General features: G+C 34.6%; 2 protein-coding genes across 2 annotated transcripts; one reads left to right on the top strand and one right to left on the bottom strand.

The window, feature by feature from the left end:
* Positions 1-3,586: 3,586 nt before the first annotated feature.
* On the bottom strand, positions 3,587-7,135 carry LOTGIDRAFT_172597 (hypothetical protein; the record flags this gene model as incomplete). The annotated part of the gene is made up of 3 exons (XM_009049487.1): positions 3,587-3,865; positions 6,054-6,146; positions 6,620-7,135. 3 exons carry the CDS (start codon positions 7,133-7,135, stop codon positions 3,587-3,589), a joined length of 888 nt encoding a protein of 295 aa, XP_009047735.1.
* Positions 7,136-9,751: 2,616 nt separating this feature from the next.
* On the top strand, positions 9,752-11,872 carry LOTGIDRAFT_238251 (hypothetical protein). Its single transcript, XM_009049488.1, has 3 exons — positions 9,752-10,104; positions 10,421-10,609; positions 11,052-11,872. The coding sequence occupies exons 1-3, from the start codon at positions 10,093-10,095 to the stop codon at positions 11,820-11,822; spliced, it is 972 nt and encodes a 323-aa protein (XP_009047736.1). The 5' UTR covers positions 9,752-10,092; the 3' UTR covers positions 11,823-11,872.
* Positions 11,873-12,216: the final 344 nt, after the last annotated feature.

A 12,216-nucleotide genomic window follows, 5' to 3' on the forward strand; every position in this document is an offset into this window, starting at 1 on the left:
GCCTCTTTGTTTTTTTGTGCACCGACACCAAAATGTTTGTTAAATAATGCCATTACATCTTGTCCTGGAATATACAAATTTTCATACATAGGTCAGATAAGAAACGATGATATGGTTCTTACATGGAAATAACACACGGCACGAACGTACTTCACAGCCTTTTTAAATCGTTACGTCGACTGATGAAGTCGAATTTTCATAGAGACCGTCATAAATCAAATCACATTTAATAAAGCCATTTCTAAAAATTTAGAAAAAAAAACTTTTTACTAAAAAATACATGATGAAAATTGGTTTGAAGGATTCAACTATGTACATTATTTTGGAAACGGGGTGTAAGGGGTCTTTTGGTTGGAAAATAATATCATTACGAGACAATATCCTTTTAAATTTAGCGAATAAATAAAAGCTAAATGATCCTTACCTTCAGATTGTTGTAGAAACAGAACAGCCAACAGCCAGAGGATTATTAGAAATTTTATCATCATTTTGTACGTATGCCAAGTAGTTTACCACTTTGTTGATGCCAAATCTTGCCAAATCGTCTGTACCCTTCAGTTGCAGATACAAAATCACGTCCACATGCTACTTGTTTTATATGATAATTTACATATAAATCCAAAAAATCAAATATTAAAATAGACTTATGATCCCCCATGTTGAAAGTTATGATTACTTCCAAAAATTTTTTAAAACGACAGGCCATAAAATATAAAATACAGTCAGCTTCCACATCTAGAAGGATGTTGTTTTTCACACCTGATAATGAATGGAAGACATTATTTACTGGATATATGCCCAAATCATCACGCGATCACGCGATTCTGGTAATTTAAATATCAGAGGCTGGTCGTTCAGGACTACGAGTAAATGTAAACAAAAACAAAAACATAACCTTCGTACGATATGGATAGAAAATTACTATAGAATGTATAATTGGTAAACCGATAGTCGCAATAGAATATTAAATGCACAATTTTGTGTCAGAATTATCTCCTAAAGTCTATAAAGCTAGGGACTATATTCAGGTCGCAATATTACTATCACTTGACAAATTACTGCTAAATACCGGAAGTAAAGACTCTCGCCCAAGAAGACACAACAAAATTCATTAACGAAACAGATTCCGGAAACTGCCGAGGATTGCCGAATAATGAGTCAGACATTATCTTAGCTTTAATCGATACGTCGATTTAAGGCAAATCGGAGGTATACCTTGGCTTCTCTCAGAAATTAACTCTTTTTCAGCTTTGCTAATCAGTTAGCCTACGTGTCCATAGTTTACCGTCGAAATTAACCGTGTTTGAAAATAACATTGACGACACGCCTTTTTCAAATCTCAACATAATGACAAAAACATCGAAATCATGAAATTAGAAAAATTAAGACGAAAATTGAAAAAAACAAGCCTTATTTTACCTAGATTCGCGATCTCCATCAATTTCAATATAAACACTTTTGTCAAAATCGTTACGGCCAACTCTCTCTGAAATTCATCAAAATCGCGCAAATAAAAAATCTTTCAAAACATCTCCGAAAAACTTTATCAATTCTGAATTATTATTGTTCATTTGAACATACGACATTTTAGTGCGAGCTTATTTAAACGAGGAGGAAACGATGTTGCCATTTTAGACATTATTGCGTGATTCAACAGCTCAAGCGACCTGCCGTTAACATTCCATAAGCGCTCTGCAACATATCATGGTATTGAATGGTAGCCATTGTTTCCGGTAGGCTTCTCATACACTCTTCCTAAAAAACTGCCGAGATTATTATTGTCATATTATGCCTACGGCGTTGTCTATTGTCAAATAACGTGGATCAATGAATTAATTAACTTAACACTTTGTGTTCCATAAAACTCATCACAAATTACTCTTCATTTCTAACGATGTTTTGCACGATGTTAAAGGGAAACGTTCGCCATTCTTTGGGGTGTTAATTTGGGTCTTTCATAATACAAATAGTCTTCAGAAGAGCCAGAAAATGTACAATCCTTCCATAAATATCTTTAGATAAATATATTTTCTTTGTCAATGGCGGAGCCAGGTTTATGTCCGTGCGGAATATCTGAGATTGCCCGAATTTCTAATATCATCGTGAGATTTTTGCCCGAAAAACTTGCTTTCGTGGCTGTGAGGGGGGGGCGGCTGCCCCCTCTGCCCCCCCCCCCCCCCCCTTTGGCTCCGCCACTGGGCAGAGTGTCAAGAAAAGGCGAGTCGTCTTTTTAACTTTAATAATTCTGGACACACGTAGATTTGAAACGCTCGAATTTCGACTGCGACTTGTGAATACTATTACCTATTACAGCTTGGCTTAAAAATTCCCGTTTCTGAGACTGAAATACGATTGGTCAAACGGATGGCGAAATTGTCCTTTTAAAGAGAATCTTGGAGCAAGTGAGATTTAGAAGCCCGCTTTAGAAGTTTCCGGGATTACGCTGTCTGAAATTAACAAGTTACTATTGAACTGAAGGCACTGGCAAAGGGGTTAAAGTTTTGTTTCCATTATTGCAACAAAATACTAGTGATGAATAAAAGTGATAAAAAAGACAAAAAACATTTTTATTTCATATAAGAAGAAATGATTAAAAACATTAAAAACAATCTTTTGTAGGTCGAAAAACGTTTTTGCTGAAATTTGTGAAAACTAGACACTAAAATCAAGAGAAATGTGCCCTTTAATATATCTGAAATATTTAACTAAAAAAATCCTTAAACGCCAAAAATATGTAAAAACTTTACGTAAGGTTTTTATGTTCGTTATGCATTTTGGATGCTGTTAGAAAACTACTGTACGGATTTGAGTAAAATAAACGCCTGAAGACATGTAGGTATTTTATAGGTTTCAACTAATAATACCGAGCTATTATAAAGGCAAACACTTTTACAAGATAAAAAAAAATAAATAAAGGCAAACACCAAAACTGCGGCAAACAGCTTAATTAACAATTAGTACTCTCCGTTTTTAATCAAAAAATGAAAGCAAATACAGTTTGATCAAGAATATACATAGATATAAATAGCATTTTCAGGTATAATTTGATAAAGAAAATGTTTTACAAAAAACCGGAATACCCCTTTAAACGCCTGGTGCTATTGCTCCCTCAACATATTCGCATTCAAATGCGGATAATTCTAGACACACATGGATTTTGGGAGCCGTGGTGGCTCTGTGAGTTCGACGCTTGCTCTCTAAGCTGAAGGTCCAGGGTTCAATCCCAGCATAGGTCGAGATAATACCTTCAGAGGGGCTGACATGGAAAAAGCGTCTAGTCGTTCGGATGGGACAATAAACTGAGGCCCCGTGTGCTACAGGCTGTGCACGTTAAAGATCCCTCGACAGTTGGAAATCGAAAAAGAACAGGCTAATGCCGCTGTCCTGGCAAAATTTCCCTCATTGCACTCTGCATGGCGTTGCCCGTCTTCATCAGCCCACAGTGCAGAAAAGTAGGACGTAAAACTCGATTCATTTCATTTTGATTAGCCAAAAAAAAAACATGGCGCATCTGTCCCTTTAACCTTTTAGATACTTTGGTACATTTTGGGGGGATGGGGCCCCCTTCGAGATGGGGCTCGTTTACTTAAATTTCGCGACTTTGAATCATATTTGTGAGGCTGTTTATCATTGTGACGCTTTCCAGAATATAAGCTTGGATATCATCGAGGCACTCTCGGTTAATAGTCAAACCATGATTTTCCTCTAATAATCCCTGGATGTATTCATAATCTCTTCTTAATTCATTCATTTTGCCTTCTTTTTCCTTCAGTCTCTCCGTCAGGTCGTATTCACTTTTCTGAAGATTGTGTATTTTGTTCTCGTTAAAAATTTGAATTTTAGAAAGTTGAAGTATCTTGGAATCCTATAATGAAAGAGAGAGTTGATGGATATCAATTGGTAGAGGTCAAATTTAAAAATAACTTCCAGGGTTCAAGGGTCCCATACCACTTGGGTCACTGCAATCTGCTGTTATGACAGGACCATATTCCAATACAAAATTTTACTCGCCCTACAGCCATACAGGAGATCGGATGTTTCAAATGAGGTATAGATAGGTGCAGTGGCAGATTCAAAATTCGGCAACTTCAAGTACACAGAGGCATGGAGCGTCTGACATTTTGGAAGATAGCTTGCAAGGCAATGTAATATACGCCCACTGGCAGCTTTGATATTAATCAAAAACATTCGACAGTACAGTAACAATCGTCAGTATGAAATATGCAACCTAAAGTCATACACTTCTTTTGAACTATATGGGGCGATACTGTATAACATTACCAAGTTTTGTCAAAATCCGGAAAGAATCGTGCCTTTTAGTGTTTACCAGCTAAAAATTGGAAAGTGTTTTCAAGAACAAGGGCTATAACTCACAATAATATTTTTCAATTTTTTTCTGATTTTCAATAGGGTTCATCCTTCGGTGATTACAAACACTCATACTCAAGTTTCGTGAAAATCTGTCAATATTAGCGCCTTCTAGAGTGTTTATACCAGGTAAAAAAAAATGAACGCGTTTTCAAGTACAAGGGCAATAACTCATACTAAATATTTTTTGATTCTTTTGATTTTCAATACTAGAACTGTGCCTCGTAGAATGTTAACGTAGAATGTTAACGAGTTAACAATGTTAATTATGGACGGATCGACGAACGTGGGCGTATAAAAATACAACTGATTTTGTGCACTGTGACACAAACGTATTAAAATCATATTTTTGATATTTATAAAATATGTTTTTGATACACAACCCTACTCGGGACAACTTGCTTAAAAATCGTGGGTATAAATTTAAGGACATCGGGTATCAACTGACATTAACCGACTCAGTACATCGATTTTTTTTTATATCTTAGTATGAATCTAAAAAATGTAACGTATCGAGCCTATTTTATTGAAAATTATAAGAGGACAGATAAAAAAATTGCAGATAATTTTAATAGATAACATACACGCCATCACCTTTTGTTAAAAAAAATAAGAAATTTCTTACATAAAGTGAATAAAATCAAAAACACGTGGTCTTGCTTTTGTTCATAAATCAAATTTGGATGTCATCCGCCAAACAAATATGAATACAAACGACTTTTGTGGATGCAAAAACAAATCCATTTGTAGTTTGAAATAATTATTGCTGCATATTAAATCCGTACAAGCAAAACAATTCCGTCAATCAAAAATCTCGTCCAAAGAATGGCAAAATCGGGAGTAAAAAAATGTCAAGTACTGGGATCTTCTAAAGAAAAGTACCATCAGATGTTTCGAAAAGAGTAAGCATGATCTGAGTCGCGCGACACCCACCATCACTATAATAAGCTAGGAAAGATCACTCAATTCCTATGTGTACAAGCTCAAGAATTCGTTTGTATTTTTACTTTATTTAGTTCGGATACAGTCGAGTGACTCAGAATTTTACTTTTATCTCAAGTTGTTTCAAAATTTTCATCTTGACAGCGTCCACTGGATTTTAAATGATCTATTAAAGGGACAAATTCGCCATTTGTTTAACCAATCATACATTAGTCTCAAGAAAGAGAAAACATTTATACAATAATTCTATTTGTCTGGATTTATAGAACGGGAATTTTTTTGGGCTAAGCCAATCAGTAGTAGTGTTCACAGCTCACCGTCGAAATTTGAGCCTCCAGATCTATGTGTGTCCAGAATTATCCGCGTTTGAAAGTTAAAAAGACGACTCGCCTTTTCTTGAGACAGTCACATATATAGAAAAGACATATATAGCGATAGAAAAAGAAATTCCTAGTTTGAGGTATATCTGAAGGAATTATGAGATGTTCAAGAAGGCAACACATACAGCTCAAATGTCAAGAAACTGTTTCTTCAACAAAACCCTTAATGCAGCTAGGAGACTAACATTTCTGTCATTTAATTTGATTGGTCGAATAGAATTAACGACCAATGGACTTCATCGACAGAACTATAAAACCTATATAATTCAATTGCAACACATCCGTAATTGGTTCAAAAATATTTTTGAAAGATGTAGGCCTTATAGACTATATATTTTTTTGCATTAAAGGACAGAGCGTTACCTTTTTCTGAAGATTTATTCTTTGAGAATGAAGTTTCATATCCTTTTCAATAACCATATTCCATAATCTAAACACTCCCATTGTCGCGGCATACTGAAAATATATAAAAATGATTTACATCAATATTTTTCTTTATCTCAATTAGCTAAAGAAACGAAACAGGATTTTATGTCTTATAGCTAGAACAAATTCGCCATTTTCGGGGGTTGGTTTGGGTCTTGAATATATGTAAATAGTCTTCAGAAATACTAGAAATAAAATTTCACTTTCTATTTCTATATGTGTCTTTTTTATATTATGATCTTCAGAAATGACGAGTCGTCATTTTAACATTCATACACTGATATTTCTGGACACGCATGAATTTGAAGGCTCGAATTTTGACGATGATCTGTGAACACTACTACCGATTAGCTTAGCTAGTTTCTGAGACTAAATCACAATTGGTCAAACGGATGGCGAATCTGTCCCTTTAATGACCACATACAAAGGAAACGATTCTTATACGTCCTACTACCATGCAATACCAGTAAAATCAAGTGAAGTTTTACGTCCTATGTGTTTACCTTCATTTCAAGATTATCCACATAAATATCTTTCCTGTGTCGCTTCCGCCAACTTCTGGATTTTCCCTTCCAGTTTTCGTTTTCCGAATTTGAAGTTTTTGTTCTAACTTTCTGTGATTTGGAAATGACACCCGTTTCCGTACATACGTTACTTCCAAGCTGCAAAACTTCGGGACCGAAGTTATCAGAATTGTGCGAATTTTGTTTCTCCTTTGTACGTTTCTTTCGTATTTTAGAGGTCCGATACTGTATTTTGATATTCGAGTTTATAATGTCACTTCCATCATCTGATACACGTCTGCAATTCTGTCGACTTTGAAAAAGTTTATTGAAATAATTATTTTGTACACAAATTTCACAGTTTTCTAAATCAAATATACAAGAGTTGGCAACGACTCTATCCTTCCGAAGAACTCTATGACTGCTTTTCTTTTTTCGATGGCGTTTTCGTTTTCTAGGTCTGTCGAAGGCTTGCTTGTCATAACTTTTAACCGTTTCTTCATACGATTGTGACATTTTGTTAATCTTAATCGCAGACGTCGAGATGACACATGACACAAAAACACAACATTGTTCAAAACGTCCCCATAAAAATCAAAACTAAACAAATTAAAGTATTTTTAAACAAATTTTTTTTGAAACATAATCACAAACCATGTGGAACATTGTATTACTTAGTATGGTTTTTTTTTAACTCTTTTTCAATAAAGGTACAAAAATTAAAATTGGTATTTTTGGAGTTTTCTCCCTTTAGACGATACTTTTAACTCTATGACTCAGACCACAACTAATTTTCTGTGATTTTCAAAATATCAAGCGACTATGTGGAGGAAAAATTCCAATTTTTGAAAAATCCTATTAGTGTTGGAAAGTTTACCTCCATTTCTAAAACGAGTTGTTCTGATGTCGGCAGTAGAAGATGAGCTCTAATCAATTAAATATGAATCCGGGATCTACATATAGGCCTACTGTAGAATATTCTTCTTGCTCCTGTTCAATGAGTGCTCATACGCCTAAAGTTCAATTTCGAAAATCACATTAAAGTGATACTACGTCTTAGAATTAACATAAAATTTAAGAATTTTAAACTTGGCGAATAAGAGCCAGTAGATATACCTGGTGTCTTAAATAACATAACAGGATCCTTATATAATTCAATAAATCCAAAAAACTTAGTAATTATCCATAAATATGCAATTAACTATTGAAAAAGCATTTTTCAATAATTACTTAGTTTTATGAATTTTCTAATTTTCTACATTTTACAGGGATTCTGTTGTAACTTTATGACACCAGGTAAGTTCACTGATGAATATATACTCATATTGACCATTCTTGAGAATTAAATTTTGTGTTTATTCTAAGACGTAGTATCACTTTAAATATCCAAAACAAACGGTCCTGATGAAGATTGTGTTTCTGAAACACGTAGGTTTTAGCCTACCACAGTGATAGAAGAATTGTACTTAATGAAACCAAGACCAAGATATTTTGTATACTTATCTTAAATTCGAGTGGATATTGTGAAATGACAGCTGGTCACGATATCTCGGCCCTTACTTCATACACAGTGGACAGTGCCCTAAATCCTAGGCTACTGATATCATATATCACTATATGATAAAACTTTTATCAAACCAACCAAATGTCTGTTTCCTTTTGCGAATTTAAGAAAAAATGAAATGAGTTTTACGTCCTACTATTCTGCACTGCGAATTTAAGAGGGCACATAACTAATCAAGGTAGAAGAGGGAGGTGGTGGTGGCGTGCAGGCCTCTGTAGGTGGCATTTAACGAGATTTTCCATGGCCCAGGAGTGGGGGGGGGGGGGTCCCAAAACTTGCCACCTAAATACGCCACTGTTCATAGTAACACAAGAATAAGTCGGCTCTAGATTAAATTTATCAAATTACATTCTGAAAAGTGGCCGGCTGGTAAAACGATTATTTAAAAGAATTTAACCCTCTTTATGTAGCCGGTGACTATAGATCTTCTTTTCCCCCCAAAAAATAAGGCTCTGGTTCGATGTTTACTTTTAATATTTGTACTCATAAAAAAAAACCATGCAAAACAATGTACAGAATTAATACACAATAAAATGATATATACAAATATAAACAATACATCGTTTATAAAAAAAATGGATATATAATTATGAAAAATAGCACATACTGATAAATTAATATAAATGAACTTCAACCTACCCGAAGTGGGGTTGAATACCAATTACTAATTTATCATATACTATCAATTTTGTTACAAATAACATATTTAATATAAACTGAAATAATAGGCATTATACTTAATACACGGTATTATAGAATAAAGATAACACTACTAACTAGAATTACCGAACTTAGATATGGGAATGGCAACTTTAACAAAATATGCTTAGATAAACCAAAAGAACTAAATTACAAGTTAAAATATCCCATTTACGCCCATTCTTGCTAAAATTGGTAAAACCCTATAATAAAAAGAGACACACATACCTTTCACTAATTAGATGACTGAATTGAACAGACTTGACTTAAAGAAAAATAAAGTCTTATCTCCTCCAAGATGGTATTGAAAGTGTGGTATCTAACACCAAGATGATAAAGATGAAGACAGCTCACCCCAGAGAAAAGAGAGAAAAGTGAACCCCAAGATACAAATAGAAAGAAAACAAAGGGTATTTACAGGTGATTGGCTTGTGCAGTGAAGTGTGCTTTTAGTTAAAAATAAACTAATCAACCACTGAACTGTTTAAAGAGATGGTCTCTATAGAAATAACTACTAATATAATATATGCTTCAATTTTATTTCCAAAAAGCCTACCCTGGTCGATTTGACTTATTCCAGCAACACGAAAATAACCGTTAATGATATCTTGACAATCGGGAATAAAAATAGTCGAAATTCATTGTCACAATAAGACAAGAAATTATCTCGAATGACACTAAATTTTACTTTACATTATCATGGAAATAGTAACACAAGTAAGAATGGTCAAAATCATAATTTTCCGTTGTAGAATACCTAATTTTCAGTCCCAACTACCAAAGTTGTCTACAGTTAAGATTATAAAGAATGTTGAATGAGCCATACAAAAATATCTGCGAGGTGATTTTCGTAATTTTAGCATTTGATCAGAATGTAAAATGGTAGCGGCCATGGACAACATTGAATGTTAGCTGACTAAATGTGTTTGAAGTTTTTTAACTTTACAACAGTGTTTGAATTTGACACCATACAGGAAATGGCTGTCAGTAATTGTGAAATTCTTGACTAGACCTAATTGATCGATAACCTTCGAAAGTTTTTGAAGTTCATTGACTCTGTCTTTGGTGTGTCTAAACTTCTGAAGTTAGCCTATGTAACAAAGCCAAAACTATTGAAAGTAGCCTATTACATAACTATTTGCCATAAAGGTTTACCTTTAAGGAAAAGATATAAGGTTCAGTTTTGAAAACAACAGTGAAGAAAAGAAACATGTCACTTTTGGTAGGTTCATTGTATTCTTAGTTACCTTGGTTACCTGTATGTATAATGAAACATGTTTCAATAATAAATGGGAGGCTATATCTATAAAACCGTTGTTTCTTAATGTCCTGTGATACTTCTAAATGTCTGACAAAGATTATCAAAAGTCGCTTGTAAAACACACTTCTAAAACAGAGTCTCTTTTCATGTGAATTACAAACCATTGTCAAATAGATGCTCATGCAGATAAATGCTCGTGTAGTGAGTCAAATAAGAGCTCTTGATGATAATAGCCCTTGCATATCTTTGATTAATGTGTTTTATTTTGATGTTTCAGAGAGCATTTATTCAGGAAGCAACACGTCGTATGGATATTGTAGTGTCTATGGCTGCAGGAGGGTTTACTGGTGTTATGGTTTTAAAAGATGAGTATTATGCTAAGAATGTCATTACTGTGGAGGGGCATGAAGGAAAACCAGGCAGCCTTACTCCCCTTGATACAGAGTCAGAACAACTTGGATATGATGTAGGTATTTCAAATTGTCAGTTTAACAGAGATCCCGGTTTTTAATTTTATTTTCAGAAGAATTGCTCTATTTTTTTGTCCAGTGGTATTTGTTCTATTTTGGCATGAAACCATTAAAAATTTGGTTGAGGGATGAAAAGGACTAAATGACTCTCAAAGCATCTTAAAATGCTAAAATCGCCCCCTGTACTCTACATGGGAGCCTGAGCTGATATTTTCCATTTCTTTTAATTTTTTTTCCTTCCTAGAATCCCCGGTTTAAGTCGTTTTCATCAATATGAAAATTTTGATAATTAGTTTTGTCTTTTTCTACAGGTTGCTACACTTGCCTTCCATGATCTAACAAGATCCTTCATTAAATTGTGTTCACTGGAATTTAGACCCAATGGCTTAATCTATGCTAACTGATAATTTTGACTTGTATATATTTTTTTCATTTCAGGTAATTAAATCTATCAAAGTTGACAAAGTTCATGCTGTATTTGTGAACTATTTTACCACCAAAAGACCAGAAGTCATCAGCAAAGGGACACCACTCTTGTGTCAAGGAGTATTTATCGGAGTGCCATACTGTTTTAGATTCAAATCTGCAGATGAAATCAAAACAGCAGACTTACAATTTTTTGACCGAGGGGTTGATTTGGATACGGAAAATGTACAAAATCTGTTCGATACTATGATATACACTGAATTAGAGAAAAAATTTGCTGTTTCTCAAGAGTTATTTAATAAATATTCCTATTTAGCTCTACTGCAGCCAACAAGTGCTGCGGTTGCTGCCACAGTTTGGTACATTGTGTGTTACTTCTTTTTCAATCCGATGTTTTACATAAAACGACATGTATCGTTACGTAACAGGGCATTTCTCTATTTTATCTGCAATTGCATCGGCGTAAAAATTGCATTATGGGGTCACAATCGATTGCTGCAATTCCGTGATCATTTGACAATCAGAAAAACTGTTGATGCTGATAAAGAAATGGCATTAGCTGGGTTAACTTATTACCAAAAGTGTTTGGAACGAAATAAAATGCTGTATTCCCTCCCGGGAAGTGCCTTTAAAGACAAACTTGACTCTCAAGGCAATTTCCTTTATCCAATTTATGAACAGCGAATATCACTGACCAATAGACATTTGTATCTTATGGAAACGTTGAAACGTAAAGGTTTGTTGGTGGCAGGAAACTGTGGAAAAATGGATTTATCAGTCTAGTACTATGTTGAAAGTATTCTGGCCCTACTGTATTAAATTTTTTATTTATCATTGTTTATGTGGTTATTTTAGAGGGTGTTCTACTGTATTAGCAACAAGAGTTCAGGAATAAATGTATAAATGGAGGTTCATGTCCTACTTTTCTGCAATCTATGGGCTAATGAAGACGGGCAACGCCAAGCAGTGTTTCCAACTGACAAGGGATCTTTAACTTGCACAGCCTGCAGCATACAGGGCTTCGGGTTTTATTGTACCATCCGAACGACTAGACACTTTTTCCATGTCAGCCCCTCCGACTTGCATCACTGACAGGGGGAAACCGGTATGAAAAATCTGAAGGTGTCAATTGACCTATCTCACTGAGCAACCTCGGCTGCTGAAGAGTTCAGGAGAA

This window comes from Lottia gigantea (assembly GCF_000327385.1).
Source record: "Lottia gigantea unplaced genomic scaffold LOTGIsca_137, whole genome shotgun sequence".
NCBI lineage: Eukaryota > Metazoa > Mollusca > Gastropoda > Lottiidae > Lottia > Lottia gigantea.

Bases quoted from the DNA above. Each gene is read 5' to 3' on its own strand.
- LOTGIDRAFT_238251 (XM_009049488.1), top strand. The intron at 10,610-11,051 runs GTAGGTATTTCA...TTTTCATTTCAG, and splicing joins CAGAACAACTTGGATATGAT to GTAATTAAATCTATCAAAGT.